Raw genomic sequence first — 17,793 nt, 5'->3', positions numbered from 1 at the left:
TGGTATTTTATATAAGCACCACAGAGTTATACCTGTGTCCAAGATTAATATTTTTGAAATGTAAATAAACATATAAGAGCATATGAGCCTTCTCCATAAAGATGCTGTGCTCAAATCTGTTAGTAGCTCCCTGCTAAACCAATAACATGGCTCTTCAGGTGAATGAGCCATTTTCAGGAGGAAATGCTAAGACTTTACAGTACTATCTGCTCATACAGCCATGCTGACTTCTGAGTTTTGGTCATCCCTGGTCTACAGCCTTTAGTCCTTGGCATTCATATTGTATTTACTCAGTTCACTCACCTTGTCTCGTACAAATATAAAGGCTTTGAGGTTTTCACTTTGGTTGTTAACCACTGGCCTATAGTGCAGCTTGCAGCCCCTCAGTGTGAGCAGTAAAATATAGTCTAGAGATACTTGAAGCCTTCTGCACTTTTCTTCACGTCTTTGGTGCTTCTTTTGGTGAGTGTAACAGGCCAAGGATGTTGTGCAATGGAGTTAGGAGAGTGTGCTGGCTACTGGCTCACTGGTATCTCATTAACTCTGCCAGCCAGTTCAAAAAGGAGGAGGAATAATTGTTCTTGGGTGACTTTTGGCAGATTGGTCACAGAATGAGCAGCACAAGGAGACGGAAGGGGCTCTATCCCAGCCTCTGTCCTTCTGTTATCAGAAGGATAATCTTAGTCTCAGGTGCTGGTTCTATCTACAAACAAACACAGCTCACAGTTGCCTCACATACTTTATTCATCCTAATTAAGCATGGACTTGATATGAGTACGAAAGGCAAAGAAGCAACCTAATAATGCAAGCAGTGCATCCCAATCTGCTCAATAGGGATGACAACTTCATTTGGTCTGGGAAAAGGGGACATGCAACAGAATTTCCCCTCTGCAACACAGAAGGACTGTACACATCTTGCTTTTATAATTGGCAGGTAATTCATTATTATATTTTGAGGATTGTGAAGAGTGTGGAGGTCTATGGAAATCTCAGATATGATTGTAAAAGGAAATGGACCAAAAGGCTTTAACTGGTAGCTGAGCACTCCCCACAGACGATAAGTGCTCCGGGAAGGATGAGAGCTCCAAATGCTGATTCTGAGTAAGAAAGTGCTATCGCTGTCTTTTTCTGGCACTGTGTAATTTAGGAAGTTGGCTGTGTTTCTAGGCATTCTGTTGCATGCTGTAGTTGCAGACTGATGGTGGGAAAGTCAGTACTTAAAAGCACTGAAGACCTTGTTATTTGGAAGAATTAATTTTAATACACTCTGCCATGGACATTTGGGAACAGTACCTTGCTGACAGGGTCAGGCAATGCTCATCATATTCAATCTTCAGGATGTTTTGGGCTTTCTCTATCACTGGGCGACTGACCTAGAAACAAATGCCATGAACATGAATGTGGACATGAGTTAAACTGTCTATAATCAATACACCACACAAGTTTCAATGCATATGACCTCTTATATCCCTACCATCTGTTTCATATTTCAATGCAAAAAGATGGGCATTAGGGTTTTTTGTATTGCTGTTGTAATGAGGTATGATCTCTATTTCAACATGATGGTGTGCTGAAGGGAAAAAAACCCCCATAATCCAGCCTATAAGGATGGAGTATCTATGAGGGTTCAGTTTTAATATGACAAACTTAGAAGATGTTTAGTCTGCCAAGTGTCAGAGCATTTTGGTCTATGCTTGTAATGAATAGAAATCACTTTTTTTCTGATGTGTGGGCATTATACAGTGAAGCACTTCAGCGAATGCCTGCCTGCAGCAAGGCTCTGTAACAGCAAAAAAAACAAAAACAAAAACAAGCCAATTTAAAAGCTGCAGCTCAGCTAAAATTTTTTCCCTATCATGGAGTATATTAGTAGCCTGCTAATAGCAACAGCCAGTGAGGAGAAACATAGGTTCATAGTTTCATACATTTTTATTAACAAGCACCATTATGTTACTCACTCAGTATTTCAAATGTATCTCAGTAAGAACTTGCTCCACAACTCCTTTTCACTAAACAGTAGAATATTTTGGCAATTCCTAGGAATTTCTGGGATCCTTAAGTTAGTTTTAAACTCTCAGGTCCCTGGGGTGATCAACCCCTGCCACTTTTTCACAACACCTTAAACTTCCTATGTCATTCCACTGAAATTAATGATTAGTAATTCTCATCTTGTGTGTTTTCTAGATCATCAGACTCTTGACTTGTCAATTCAAATCCTCTTTCACATAAAAACAACCTGGAATATTAGTTATAGAACATTTATGAAGGTCCAATAGATCTCTTTGGCCCACTATTTCCTGTTGCATAGGTTCTGGTGCCAATGAATACTTAGGGAAAGAGTGTGAGGACAGCTTAATTGTGTTGACAATTTATAAATTTATTGAAGAAGAAGCTGGTTTCATATCACTACATGAAATTGTTCCCAATACACATTTTCCCCATAAAACTGCCTAATTGCTTTTTGAACAACTAATGCTTTTGATGAAAACAGTTAAAAGGCACATGAAAACCATCCATGTGTCAATTTTGAGTAGCAAGAGTTTAAAACCAGGCAGACTAAGCTCCAGTGAATATATTGAAAGGAAAAAGAATGCATTGGCTGGAGACAAAATGAGATAATAAATCTTTTCTGTTTCATGTTTGGAGGGTAACTGATTTTGTCTTCTATTATTTATGCAGTCCGAATAAGGCTGTCATATTAAGTCACAGACTTAGAGATAAAATTTTTGTTTGTTTTCTACTGTTTTTCCTTCTGTCTCCTGTAAGACACAAGGGAATGCTGTGATAACAGGTCTCTCCCCTCTTTCCCATTGCTTCATATGAAACATAAACCAGCAAAGCACCAGCAAAGCACCCTATAAAACTTTAATTCAACCTTTTAATAGAGATGAAGTATTACCTTCATGCCTGATACAGCCCAAGTGTTTTTCAGTCGGTATTTGCCATCCTTCTGGGGATATGTATACAGCAGAACATCATTCATCTATATGAAAAGAAAGACAGAATCAATAATTTGCAATATGGCTTGCAGGCTTGCCTGCTTGCCCATTCTTCTGGGGGGTATACCGGAACAAGCTGTAATTTGATGAACTGCTGGAACTGTTACCTAACCCTAACCCTTTCCTAATATCCAGCCTAGCCCTCTCCTGACAGCTTCATGCTGTTCCCTTGGATCCTGTCAGAGAGCAGAGACTAGTGCTGCTCCTCTACCGCCCCTCCTGAGGGAGCTGCAGACCATGATCAGGTCTGACCTCAGTCTTCTCTTCTCCGGGCTGAACAATTCAAGTGGCCTCAGCCACTCCTTGTATGGCTTCTCCTTCAGATCCTTACCCATCTGTGTGTTCCTCCTTTGGATGCTCTCTAACAGTTTTAGCTCCTTATGCTGTGGTGCCCAAAACTGCTCACAGTGCTCCAGGTGAGGCTGCCCCATTGCAGAGCAGGACAATCCCCTCCCTTGCCCAGCTGGTGATGCTGACCCTGATGCGCCCTGGACATGGCTGGCCCTCTTGGCTGCCAGGGCACTGCTGACTCATATTCCAGTTTTGCTGACCAGGACCCACAGGTCCTTCTTCACAGTGCTGCTCTCCAGCACCTCATTGCCTAGTCTACACTAAAGGTTTTCCCCTCCCCAACACTAGTCCTTGTTAAACTTCATATGGTTGGCGATTGCTCATCTTTCTAATTCGTCCAGGTTTCTCTGCAAGGCCCCTCTGTCCCCGAGGAAGTTGACTGCTCCTCCCAGTTTAGCATGATTGGCAAACTTACTTCTTGTCCCTTAGAGTCCTGCACCCTGTTGTTCACGAAGACATTAAAGAGCACTGGCTCTAAAATGGTCCCTGCAGTACCTGGGCACTAAACCCAAGGAAGTGAACTCCTGAGAGAGATTTTCAGGATCCTGACATAGTCTGTTATGAGGCTTCCTGAATAGCAAACTCAATTTTTTAAATGTATTTTAAAAGTTATATATCTCTTTAAAAACTTGCTTATTTTTTTATTACTCTTGATAAAGGATGACATTATGGTGTACATCATTAGCATGACGACCTTACTTAATATCCCAAGATTTTACTAAATGTTACTTTGCTCTTAACTGCCCATTTTTTTTCCCTGTCCTTTTTTTCTCCCCTATTTAGCAGTAGGCTGTGATTTGGAGGTCTCACTAGCTACAATTTGACACGGTGAAATCATGACAAATATTTCAAAGCTTGTGAAGCAAAGCACACATATTCATGAAGAAAGAAAGGGTTTGCACTCACTGCTGTTTCCTTTGCAAAGACCTTAGTGATGGCCATATGAATGGTATGGACAGAATTAGTATTAATACCAGTGGTTTCATGCAGTCTCCTGCTTCAACTGTTCACTGTTCCCTCAAGCAGTGAAGACTAGCTGATGATAAAAGCTGATCTTGCAGCCTCTCAGAAATTTGTGCTAGAGGAGATGGACTGCTAGAACCCTGTGGGAAGATTCCCAGACTGCTCAGAGTTTGATATTGGACCACATACCCTTTTTCTGCACAGAGAAAGAAGGATATGTCTCATCCTTTGTTCCCTTTTTTCCAGTCACTGCTTTCCTTTCCTCCCACCTTCTTTTTGTAATTCTCTCTGTTGCGACAGTACCTAAAAACGTTACAGTCAATGCAAGTTTTCTAACCTACAGTGTTCAAGTTGATTGATCCAAACAAATTTAAGCCCTGCTAAACTGCTGGCATCCATACGTAATATACTCTCTTTCTAAAATCTTCTACTGTGTGTTTGGTTTTTCTGAATGTTTTAAAGGCTATCTAATTATGAACCCTGCCTTCTTCTATTCAAGTCGGAGTTAGACATGCCCTCAGTGTCAGTGGATCAGTCTGAATGTGTGCTGGAGCTGTGTTTTTCAAGCTGTGACTCCAAAAACCTCCTATACTTCAACCCTGCCAGATACAGCATTAAACAGTCTCCCATTTGATAGCAGCTTCCTGCAATCCATTTTCAAAACAAGTGGTCTTTGTAGAGAAATTCTTAGAAGGGTGAGATAAGAGACAGGCTCTGAGTTGCAAAGTCTTGTGGTGAGGGGCAGTTAGGGGACCTGCCAGTTTCAGCAGTCCATACTGTGCTGCACAGAGGCCACAACATCCTTGTAAACAGAGACTGGACTCAGGAAACAGACACACAGCAAAACTCACAAAACATCCTGCCAGGAAACACTAGATTCAACAATACCATCAGCCTGCACAAAACAGCCAGCTCAAGTAACATTTTGATACACACAACATACACCTGCAGAAACATTTGAAAATTATCTTTACACTGTCATGCATATATGTGCTGTGCAGAGACATACAGTGCTCCTTAGGGGTAGATAAATATTCAGAGCACACCACTAAAGCACACTTTGAAAGCACAGGCCAAGTAGAAGCCTAGCACACACCAAGTTTTACAGCCTATTCTAGCTACAACTTCAGTTTGATGGGCTCATCTCCTGGGATGTGTAGGGATTAAGTTCTCAGGGTTATCCTTCGGTGTGTACTCTTGCTCTGAAATTCTCTCCAGTTCCTGATCTTGATTTAGCTTTAGTCAGAGCAACTTTGCTACTAAGAACTTCAGAAAATGCTATTCATGTAAAAATCTCCTTGGGATAGTGAAGGTAAATACACTTATTCCATCAAAGCCAATTGATGGAATACATGTTATCTTCTGGTGATCTTTTTGAGTCACTGCTGACATGTGAAGCATTAAAAAGAAGTTCTGAAAGGTATTTTTGTTAACAGACAAACCTGAGTTTTGCAAGTGGCTTCAAAGGATTACAATATGGTCATTAGAAGATAAAGGCCTTTAATAAATGTCAGTTTTAGGAGAAAATGTTTAGGAAATTATTCTAGTCTTGGGGTTTTGTCATGGATTTTTCTTCCACAGAAATCACTGAACCTGAAGGTAGATATTTGCCAATAAGTTTCAGGTAGTTTCAATGATCCAGTCACCCTCTCCCTGCCCCTACTGAAGATACAATACAGAAAGCCTGAAGTAATTGCAACTTCAGCGTGTTAGATCAGGAAATAAGCCAGGTTTATGTCTCTTGGTTCTTGAAAGTGACCATTATGACTAGCTTCGCCCCATTCTTTGCATGACAGCACATTTGGTCACAATTTGCCTTGCTGACTGAAAGGAAGCAAAAAACCCACTGTTTCTGGATAGTGAGAGCGTCTATTAACAAGACATTGGCTACTGTAATGTCTCCAGCTGTCAAGAGACACTTTTCTCTCTGCAGTTAACATCTGAACTTTCCCCAGGAAATAGTTTCTAAACTAGAGAGTGCCAGAAAGTAATTTCTGTGCTTGTTCTGTTCCAGTAATTTTGGCCTCTTGTGACTTATGACCTTCAAGCTGATACAACCATTTAGGATAACTTGAAATTTATATAAGTTTATCCCATGTGTAAATTACTTTCCTCTCAGTGTTTATTATCAACTTGATTTTTGATCTTCCTTTAAAATTCTCTGTATCAGTTACAACAGCTAAGTTTGTAGCACTTCCGTTTTTGCTATAGTAATGGGTTATGATGACAGCAGCAAACACATTGGAAGATTAAAGGGTAGTGATGTCTTGGAATTTTGCTCCAGCTTTAGCCACAATTCCAAAGTAATTTTGAAGACTAGCAAAGGCAAGCTCTTCAGAAGAGAGATCAGTAGGAATGTAATTTTCATCTGTTATTAAGTGGTTATCAGTGGACTTCAGAGTTACTGCTGCTGAGAACATTGTTTCTTAACGCCAGCTCCTGGAGTTTCTGGCATAGCCTTTTTCCTGTGACTGCAACAAAGTCGTGATTCTACATGGGCTTTAGGTAACCATAGGTGTAGGCCGGGCTTTGACTACAAAGGCTAGGAGGAGGGCCAGGCTTGCCGCTAGGCCTGATCAAGAAGAGTTTAGCGTAGTGAAAGTTTGAGTATTGGGAAGTATGTATTTGACACTTATTGCACTTGTTACAGTCCATTGATGCTGACTCTGTAAAAGAGAACTGCAGCTATCTCACATTTGAAGATTTGTGTGAAATCCATAATTTTCAGTACATGAAAGTCTGAATTTTCAGAGAAACCACTGAAACTATCAAAATAGTGCAGCACCAGCACTTCATCCCATCCCATCTGATCTTTGATTATGATGGCAATATGTGATTGAGGCAGGAAAGAAGCTTGTGCATACACTCATGCACAAATAGGAGTTACAAGTAAGAGGGAGAAATATAAAGGATTAATGCAAAATATATGGCTTCTGTAATAAGCCATCTCTCTGCCTTACAATGATCCCATGGTGAAAAGCTGTCAGCATTTAAAGGCAACAGCAAATATATATGCCAGGCAAATAATTAATTTATTTTAAAATCAATTCTGCAAGCAATATTGTAATGTTAATAGCAGCAGTAATTCTCAATTCTTTATGGCTTTTTTCTGGGAGGGAGCTCTGAAGAATTTTTCAAACATTAACAGGTAAGCAGGTAACAAAGTTCTAAGACACAGGTAAGTATCATAATCCCCTCAATATTGAAAAGTGCGTAGAAATATGTGTGGTTACAAAACATGCTGCCTGAAAAGTTGAGAACAGAGCTCAGGAGCCTGGAGTCTCAGATATTCTCTAACTGCTCAAAGGAGTGTGTGATGCAAAATAGAAAGCATAAGTGATCATAGCATATCTCCAACAAAACAGTGGGGTTTCTTCAGTTTTGATTTGATTATGATGGCAATATGTGATTGAGGAGGGAAAGAAGCTTCTGCATACACTCATGCACAAATAGGGATTACAAGTACTTGCAGGCTGGTTGTGGACGCTTGTAAAGGGTATTCCAGTCAAGAGATGAAAGGTCCATTTTTCTTAATTATCCTAGAAGAATGTTGCAAAGTGTCACTGAAAACTCGTTCTAATCCATACTAGGCTGGAGGTGTGTGTTTAGAGGAATGACACTGAGGCAATGCACACAATTATCAGGACAGCAGGAGCTAAAAGCAAGTTCTTCAGTTTCAAAGATCCTTCCCAAGTGTGACCAAAGGAAATTTTCAGCTACTTCAGCAGTAGGGTATTCTCTCTTGTTCCTGATTAAGTCTTCAAAGGTTTTAGGACTTTCAAGTGTGTAGCTTAATTCCTGAAGGTTTTCAGGAGTTCTCATCTTCCTCATCCCCTTGAGAACTTGCACTTCTTGGCAGAATTACATCCCGGTGAAGGCTGTATGTAACTGTTGCACAACCGGAGGGTTGCAGAGCACATATTTCTGTATGCGGGGCCAATGGGATGTGTGAAAGGACTCCAGCCCTGTTGGCAACAGGAACTAACTCGCTACATCACTGTTGATGGTTAAATGACTTGCAGCTTAAAATCTCCCAGGCTTCAGGGTTGCATAAATGCATTGAAATATATGAGAGAAACAGTAAAATTTTAAAAGAATCTTACCAAGAACAAATGTCGAGGATGCCTGTTTTTGCCAGAGACTTTCATCAGCGTTCCCTCTTTAACAAAGATCTGAAGGAGAAAACAGCAGATTGTAAACCTGAGATTTCATTCTGAATCTTTCTGAGAAAAAAAGAGTATTTGTCCTCGGGAAGGAGCTATGCCAACACCATTCATCAGCACAAGAAGACATAGAGAGCCTCAACGCTTGTTTCTAGCCTCACTCTCTATGATCTGGCTTAGTCTTTGCCTGGGTTGCTCTGCTACCCTTCATGGCTTGCATTTGCATCAGTACAAAATGGGTTGGAATCCCACTTGTCCTCAGCCCACTCTTTCTGCACTGTGGACTGTGCTCAGAGGTGATTGTCACAGGTTGAAAATTAACATGTAATGGGCTTTCAAAAAGAATTCTTGTCTTTAAAAGTCCTCTGAAATAGGCAGACCTGAGAAAACCTGAAACCTTGGGTTTTAGTATGCTACACCATCTTAACTATACCTCCATATATAATTTGTATCATTTTGCAAGCACAATACTTTTTCAGTCCATCTCATTACTTAGTATGTAGGTAGGACTGTGTATGTAAAAGCAGCTAAACCAGCACACTAGAACTTCATTGCAGCAATGTTTGAAAAAGTCTGCCATAACTAACTGAACTACATCAGTGGATTAACACTCATGTGCCCTTTTCAGATGGAGAACAGAATCTAGTGTACTTCTCCACTCTAGAATAGTTTATAATCAAAAAGACAAATCCTGTAAAATCTGTATGCTGGGCTTTGCAGAATTTGTTAAAGCATTACCTGGTAAGGGCAAGTGAGAATACGGATGTTAGAGAGAAAAATATTTGCAATATTTGGCTGATGAGTATTCTTATGCTATGAGTATGCATGCTTTGAAAATTGCTTCATGAATTTTGTTAAAGATATTGGTGGACTGAAGGGAAATTCAGAGTTGCAGACCTCAGGAAAGAAATCTTTTGAAGCATAGAAGCAGGTTGGAGCTGAGGGAACTGGACAGGTTTGAAAGTCAGAAAAAATTTGCATTTGATGTGGATAACAAGACAGCTGTACGCTCTCTCATGTTTCTGTTGATGTGTTGCTTAAAAACACCATCTTATATTAAAAGTACCATGGGGCAATGGTGAAAATATAAAATTGAAAAAAAATTAATTGCCCTAATTTAAGGTTCTTAGCCAGCTATATAAAGAGGCTTTTCAGGCTGAAAGTAATTCCTGCTAGAGTTGCAGCCTTTTGATAGGAGTATATAAGGAGGAAAGCAGTAGCTCCATCAAAATGCACTGCACTTGGGGTGTCTGAGGACTGCTGAAGTGAAAAGCCAAAAGGCTGCTCTGTGTAAAAGCAGAGACAATGCATATCTTTCTCAGCATGGCCTTCTTTTTGTGCACTGCCAGAGTGATGTTTTTTACACAAACCAGTGCTCCAACTTGTATCACAATAGCTCAGTAAACAACATCTGTAGTCATCTCAAACATGGCCATCCACACGGAGATATTGCTGGCCAGAAAGAATACCCTTATTGGCGTAGGTTTGCCAGCAGCACTCACCCTTCCTGGCTGGAGGAGGCCACTCTGCCCTCTCACACTGTGTTCAATGTGTACTAGCTTCTGCAAGTTTTCCTGGGAGAGAAAAACAGCATTTAGAAGGCTGCATGGAGACTGTTTTTATACAAGTGGGCAAATTTCCCCTCACCCCTCCTCACCGTTTTATTTCTTTAGAACTGGTATTACAGGATTAGATTTCAGAGAGAGCTGAGACCGAAGATTTACACCCAGAAAGTCTTCTTCCTGCCTTATGGATTTTACAGAATCTCATCACCTGCATTCACACCTGCTGTGACCTTCTACCATTCTTTTACCTGTGATTCCCCAGTGTACCTTCCAGAGGAACTGCTAACTTCATATGGTATTTATACATTGGCTTCTTTGCTGACTTTCTGGCTCTATGAACTAATAAAATAGGGACAAAGTACAGTATCTGCTCTTGAAGGCCTTTGCATAAGAGCCACGACACCAATAATTCAAAGCATGCTTTGATACTTTCAGACTGTTGCTAGGTTTACCTGAAGATTTACATTCTGTGATAACAGATTAATGCCTTTGCAATAGGGGATGTAGAGGGTACACTAGTGAGCAGGCAATGAAGCTGCATTTCTGTTTGGATGCTCTGCAAAAACCAGGAAGTTTATGATTCAACTCTGATACTATTAACTATTTACCTGGCCTTAAGGCACAGTCAGTCAGTGGGCACTGGCACCAGGCACGAACTTATCCATGAAGATGGTAAATAAGATTAACCTAGATAAGTCTTTGCTCCCATAAAGAAAATCAGATGAATGTAAGAAGGAAGAAGGGATGACTGTACCTTTGCGATATTGCTAGTCTTTTCAAATCTCCTTCCATTTAGCAGATGAGGCTGTTCAAATAGAGGCTTGTGCATAGGATTCAGCTGCGGTTTTTATCTGATCAGAACAGTAGAATAAGCTACCCAGGAGAAGTGAGTCCTCACTGGAATATGCCTAAAAATTAGGAGTCTCCTATCTAAGTCTCCTAGACTATAGAGCCACGTATCCCGTATCTTCAGTTATACACCCAGATAAACTACAGACTAAGGACCATACTTGATACAGCTTTGTGACCTGACAGCCTTTTAGAACAGTTTTCTGCTTCAACAGGCAATGTTTTCCTTTGCTCCATTGACTGGCATTAATATACCCCTGGGATTAGTGAGACTTGATTAGATCATACACTGTATCTACCTGATAAAAATCAGTCATGTCTACAGGATCAGCTAACTGAGAAAGTTATCAAAGATACCAGAAGGAGCATATCCGAGTTAACATGATGATATGTCAAGGCTAATTTACCCTGGATTTCAGCTAACACAATTAACATACCTATCAAGGCTTGCTTTTTGAATAAGCCTGAAATCTCCCTATCTTACCACGCTAGTGAAATATTGCCCTTGTTTAGCATGATACTTAACTCTTAATCAGTAACTGGGTGTCAAATACATGGAAATACCTACAAGCCTACAAGGCTTGACCAGCACAGGGCCTCACTGTGCCCATGCAACATAATTGACAGTTGACACATTTTCAAGAATTTGAGATGTCAAGTATCTCTTTTGCAATGCAGGAAGCAACAAATGGATTTTTTCAGGTCACTTCTAAAATACTATAGGCAAATAAAATAGAATCAACATATAAAGCAATAGCACAAGAAATATCAGGGATCATGGGACAGCTAACTTTTGCAAAAGGTATTTGCAAAGGACTTTCCTGTCACTGAAGGGTATTTTAGCCTGGCAATACCTGTCCAATTGACAGCTTCCACAAGGAAAACCTGTTTTTCATCTGCAGAAAAAGCAGTGTTCTCCTGTGAGCACACTCATGCCAGTGCTACTTCTACTCATCTGGGTTTCTACCAGAGAAGTTGCAGCAGCCCAGCTTCTCTCAGGACTGCTGGCAGAGGAGCCTCTTGAAATGCTGATGTTTGCAATATGGACACATGTTCACCAGGAAACAGAGAAGTATTGAACTCATTTCCTGAAGGAAGTCAAACACACATCACATGTGAAGGATAGTGGTTTATCTGGGAATGTGGACAGCTGAGGCGGGGCATAGTTTCCTGTCAGTTCCCCAAAATTCTGAGTTTATATAGCTTTTTTCATTGGTCTTAAAGCTATCACTATTCTTCTTTTTAAGATCCTTCACAATCCTACAATTAAGGAATAAAAGCAAAGCTCTATAGTACTGCAAAAGTGGGTGTCAGAAATACTGCTGTGGCCATTTTAGCAGTGAACTGCAGCTTCCATAATTTTAACATGATGTCTATGCAGCAGGAACACCTCCCCAAGGAATTCACCAGCTGTTAATAGCAACAGTGATTTATAGCTGTTAGCATCTCAGGGCCTCTAACAGATTGTAGACATTCAGAGAGCAGTACAAACCCTGCTTAGTTCATCTCCTGGAATTACAGATAGACATAGACTCTGTGGTGATGGTGTGCCTTGTACTTCTTTTTGTACATCTGTAACTTGAAAGTAATATTTTCGTATATGGTGAAAATGCTGTAGAGAAGGTTATGGTCATAATTTGCTTGAAAATCCTGAGTTAATAGTCCCCAGGAAAGACTGCTAGAGTCTTATTATCATAAAACAACGAAAAAAAGCTAATAATGGGTCACTGATATTCTATAGAAAATGTAGATCCTAATTCAGTGCTCCTATGAGATTTTTGGAGTGTTGTTTGATGAGCTGGTACACAGGAACAGAAATCATCTTCCTTCCAGGTATACGCCAAGTCTAAATTATTTCCTAAAAATTCAGCCAGGTACATGACAATTTATTAATGCTCTAGAAAAGTGGCATTGTTCAGTTTCTTCTGTAATTAGAGTAATTATTTGCTTTTATATTTTCTTTTTTTTAAACTGAGAGAAAGAAAAGAAGTTCTGGTTGTGGCTTTTGTGTCTAGGATGTTAATTCAGGAGGACAACCTCTGATTTAGCAGAAAATTGAACTCTGTTTCTCATGAACTTGTGTTTTCACAAAACCCTCCACATTCACACAAAATGGAAAGAAGAAAATTTTGTTTCATCTCTTCCATAACAAAGTTTTGAAAAATAGTAGATGTGCTCTGATGATACAATAAAAAATAAGTGTAAAAATATATCTGAAATTTTTGAATGGAATTATTCCATAACAGACATTATTTATAGCAATTATTATACAGTCTGTGACATGTGTACGACTCAGATGATACAATGACATTAGTAGAGACAACATGATTTCATGGCAATGCAACACAAATTTGATTTTGGCCACTTACATATACTTCTGACTTCAGAAAAGTATTTCTATAAATATCCGATATACCTGAGTGAAATCTAAGGAAGCAGAGGTGCCAGGAATATGTGACCTTGATTTGTTTGAACTGAGCTCTTAAGAGTTCTGAACCTCTAACACAGATATCCCTAAAGCTCTGAGATTTTTCTGGAAGGTTTGCATGCGCTCTCAGGTTTTGGATGAAATATTTATTTTGGTACAAAGACTGCTCTAATAATGGGAAAATATGATTATAAATTCTTCCCCTGAGGAGAAGGAAAATCAGAATCAAACCAGTTGAATCAAACCACTTTGCTCAGAAGACTGTAGTTTCAGAGTCTAGTTTACAGAGGGGTCAGATTACATTCCTTATTATGATAAAACTCTAGGCTTGTTAGACATCCTCCCTGCAACCTACATCTGTTCTTTCATCTTCATAACTGATTAGTGTGTTCTTCCCTAAAAATCTGAGTGCATTCATTTTTTCAGCCTTAAAAGCCTACCTGAAAAGAAGCTCTTACTGAGAAGATTGATATTTCACTCCTTTCTTTCATCTACATCATCTTAATGTGATGCCTTTTCACTTTGTATTTTGAATTTCATGTTCTGATGCCTGAATGATTATTAACAACCCTCTCATTGCTCAGAAAATGAAATAATAAAGAAGTGAGTTGAAACCTAAGAGGGAAAAAACCTCCTCTGTGCTATTTGCTATAGTATCTTACATCTTGCACAACTGCATTAAAGGGCACAGACCAACTCCACATCTGCAGTACTGTAAACCAGATCTGTATAAGCCCTTGAGTCTCACCTTGGAGGAGGCTTCAGAATCTAGCAGACATATGTATTCACTTGAACAGGTGTGTAAAAACCTCACTATTGATCAGGGGAGCATGTCATGTGGGTCATGGTAGGACTCACCGCTTGGAGCATGCTGTCATTGGCTTGGTCTGTGATTTCAGAAACAATGAATAAGGCAGCTGAGGGATGAAGGAAAAAAAAAACCATGCATCACACAAAAGAGTAGAAAAATAACTCAAATCCCTCCTGATTGCAAGGGCATCCTTTGTCTTCTCTGCCATTTTCACAATGCAACAGCCTAGCAACTCTGACATGGCATGGGGTGCTGTCTCCCCTTCCTCCCTTCATCATTTTCTTGTGTGAAACAGCATCATGCTTGTGCTGATCCAGAGAGCTTATGAGGTCCCTTTTAAGCATCAAGGATGGCACAAAGTCTTTTTTGTAATGTTTTCTAGTTGCAGATTCTTGTCGATGTCTTGTTATATAGAGAGATGAATGTAAACCAACTTTAGCCACCAAAGCTGGTTTACACCAAGCCACCAAGCATGGCAGTCTAAACTGTAACTCTTACTGTCGAGAGAGAAGACATGTCATTCCTTCCTGATAGAAATGTGTGTGAAGTGGCGACACAAATTAATTCCTGGATTCTCCACTGGCAAATAACCTGGGCTGGGACATGTTTGCTGGCATTGAAAGCAGTGGCATAACACGGCTCAGGTCCCTATTTCACATCCCTTCACCTGTGGCACAGGGCTTTCTATAAATTTCTGGTCATAACTTGGGAGCATGCTGGCTAGGAATGTCACAAGCATCTCCTAACCAAAACGAGATAGGCAATTGTGGTCAGAGGGCTTGAACATCTGCCCCGCTAGTGTTTAAATTACTGGTATAGCTGTTGTGCTACCGTCAGTGACTAGGGACCTAAATCTTGCATGAGTCTCTGCTCTTGGGCAGAATAAACTGACTTTCAGTCAACCACTGACTTTATTGCTATGAGTTGGTTTGAATTTATAATCAGTGTAAGAGGGCTGAATTGATTTCATTAATACAATGTTACTGCTGCTTACTCCAGTCTGGAAAATACTCCTACAGACATCACAACTAAACCTTGCTGTGATTTTAGTGGGAGTAAGAGACTTCTGCTTTATCTATCTCATGTGTTGGAAAGGATGGTGTTAGCAGTAGATTTTGCAGAACTGCTTTTTATGCAACATCTTTCAACTTTATGTAACATTAAGGAATCCAGAATACACATATGCAATTCAAATCTCCTTGGTTTCTCTCAAGTTCACAGAGTATAGCAGGCATACCATCGCTAATGGTACACAATCAGGCAGGGGGAACCATCCAAATGGATTTTACAATGACCAGGCCAAACATTTACAAAGTCAAAGAGGACTAAGATTTCCTTGGTGACCAGGGCAAAACTACAGTGTCTGCACTATGCCTGTATAGATGTTTTCTTCTTCCATAAGTTCCATCATGCCAAAACTATAGGAAGCCCATATGTTTCAATTAAAAATAAAATGATACCATTCTTGTCCTAAATAATTTGTCTAAATTAGTAATCCATTCTTACAGATTTTACATCTAACCTATTAGTGCAAAATCTTGAAAAGAATCATCTTATATATACTACCAGTATAGAAATATTGCACCTCTTTGGAAGCAATGTTAGCAAAACAGAAGTTTTCTTCTACCAATTTCATTTTACCTTGTGTGGCTTCATACTCGGTAGAATCAGGACAAAGATTATTCAAGTAATCTGTAGTAAATGATCAAATAAACACAGACATACAACAATCAGAATTCAGATCACATAATTTGTGGTGTTGTTAGCTAAAACATTAAATCCTAATCACAAAATCAGACACTGGTTGGGGCTGGAAGGGACATTAAGTATCATCTTGTTCTAATCCCTCTGCCTTGGGCAGGAACACCTTCCAGCAGACCAGGTTACCCCAAGCCCCATCCAACCTGGGCTTTGAATGCTTCCAGGAATTGGGCATCCACAGTGGTGTCCCACAGCACTTTATTCCCAAATCATTAATTGTATACACAGCCTCTGTCTGAAGCAAAATTCATCTTTGATGGCATTTTACTTAGAGAATCAATGCAAAGAGCATTGTTACAGATTTGGGCTCACATATGGCAGGTACAAATAAACTGTCAAAAATGTTTCTCAAGAGAATTGCTGAGTAGCACCACTTTACAAATAACTCTTTTTTAAATTAAGTTTGATTTCCCATCTGAATGAATGCGGTTGGCTGTACTTGCACTTAGACTAAATGAATCATATGCTTTTTATGGGCACAGGAAGGAGACACTAGTTCTGTACAAGCAGGGTTTAACTAATTACTACCAAACTCAATCATAATCTGAAAATAGGTTCTGTAAGATAGATACAATAGTGCTTAGTGTGACAGCAATTATATTTGCATTATATACAAACCTTTAACCAGTGTTATTTTGGACTACTTTTCTTGGACCACCTGCTTATTCTGTGTCTGGGTCTTTATGCTTTTAAAGACTGTAGTATGTAAGTGCTACAGTTTAAAGACTCTAGCCTAGAAATACTTCCTTCTTATCTTGCTGATTAGTCCAGATTCCTAAATTCTGCATTGAAGAACTAGACTTCTGTGCTGAGAATGGTGCTGGGCATGGATGTCTGTTCCCTTGAATGTCTTATCCCTACACATTTCTCTTTCTAGTGCTGTGTCTTCCCTGGCATCTTGAACTTCACCTGGCTTTTACCTGCAGTCTGGAAAGCATCTGCCTGTACTCAGGCAGGCAGAAGGGGTTGTGTGATGTCATCAGTCAATATTTATTGTTCCTTTTCACCACTGCAAGCTCTGTTCTCAGCTGTGGACTGAGTGGACAAATCCTTTCAGTTGTGGTGCCAGAAGTGGTAACCAATACCCTCATAAATACCCCTCCTTATCTGGTAGAATCAGCCAGTTATCACACAAGTGCACCTGAGAATCTGAAGGACTGCACTGCTCCAGACTTCTGTCCTAGCAGTCAAAGAGGGGCTTGGTTTCTTGAGGTGAAGGACTAAAGCAGTAAACCTATTTTCTGTAGTATCTTAATCCAGTAGACTTCATCTCAGTACACACAAAAGCTTTCATTTTCCCAGTTAGTGTCAGTACATGGGACAAGGAGGAACTCAAGTTGTTTCAAGCATAAATAGAATCCAGTCACTGGAGTTTCACTGAAGCCCTTCAGGTTTCTCACAAAATATCATGCTGCATGTTTGCAATTTATCTTGTGGACCACGGAAATGGGAAAACAGAGAATAGAAGGGCTATTTTAAAGTTTTCATATGGTCACTTTGTTCTGCTGCTTTTATAGAAGCCCCTTCTAGTACACTGTGCCCTTCATTGGCTGTATGGACAGGGTTTATGGCTTCCTTTTTACTGTCCCACGGGTAACTAAAACTGATCTTGCATCCTTGTGCACCCACAAATATGCATACTTCCAAAATATTTCTCTATCTGTATGTCTATGGAACCTTGTTCTTTTGTGTTCTGACTAAATTACGTGACAACAGTGAGTTTCATTGTTACATTTCACCATTTCCTTCCCTAGCCAGTTCTAAACTTCGTAATTCTTTTTAGTGGCCACATTCTGCTTCAGAAAGCCTACTCTTCTCACAGACTCAGACTTGGTAGATTTGGGGTGGCTTGCAGAGAAGGAACATAACCCCCCTTGGAGAGACTCAGGTAGCAGTTATACAT

The 17,793-nt window shown here is 39.9% G+C and overlaps 2 protein-coding genes across 2 annotated transcripts in view; one reads left to right on the top strand and one right to left on the bottom strand.

Moving 5' to 3' along the window:
- Positions 1-17,793, top strand: part of LOC132078221 (uncharacterized) — a 100,715-nt gene that overhangs the window by 16,690 nt on the left and 66,232 nt on the right. The gene's annotated exons all lie outside the window — the stretch shown is intronic.
- Positions 1-17,793, bottom strand: part of FGD5 (FYVE, RhoGEF and PH domain containing 5) — a 74,772-nt gene that overhangs the window by 15,315 nt on the left and 41,664 nt on the right. The window contains exons 9-14 of the mRNA XM_059480254.1: positions 15,771-15,821; positions 14,177-14,235; positions 9,979-10,050; positions 8,417-8,485; positions 2,900-2,983; positions 1,294-1,373 (exon numbers count right to left, since the gene is read on the bottom strand). Of these exons, the coding sequence (XP_059336237.1) occupies positions 1,294-1,373; positions 2,900-2,983; positions 8,417-8,485; positions 9,979-10,050; positions 14,177-14,235; positions 15,771-15,821 (415 nt within the window). The remainder of the gene's footprint in view (positions 1-1,293; positions 1,374-2,899; positions 2,984-8,416; positions 8,486-9,978; positions 10,051-14,176; positions 14,236-15,770; positions 15,822-17,793) is intronic.

This window comes from Ammospiza nelsoni, chromosome 11 (assembly GCF_027579445.1).
Source record: "Ammospiza nelsoni isolate bAmmNel1 chromosome 11, bAmmNel1.pri, whole genome shotgun sequence".
In the NCBI taxonomy this organism is placed as follows: Eukaryota; Metazoa; Chordata; class Aves; order Passeriformes; family Passerellidae; genus Ammospiza; species Ammospiza nelsoni.
The sequence above is the reverse complement of the archived record's forward strand: the minus strand, read 5'-3'. Positions and strand labels throughout refer to the sequence as shown.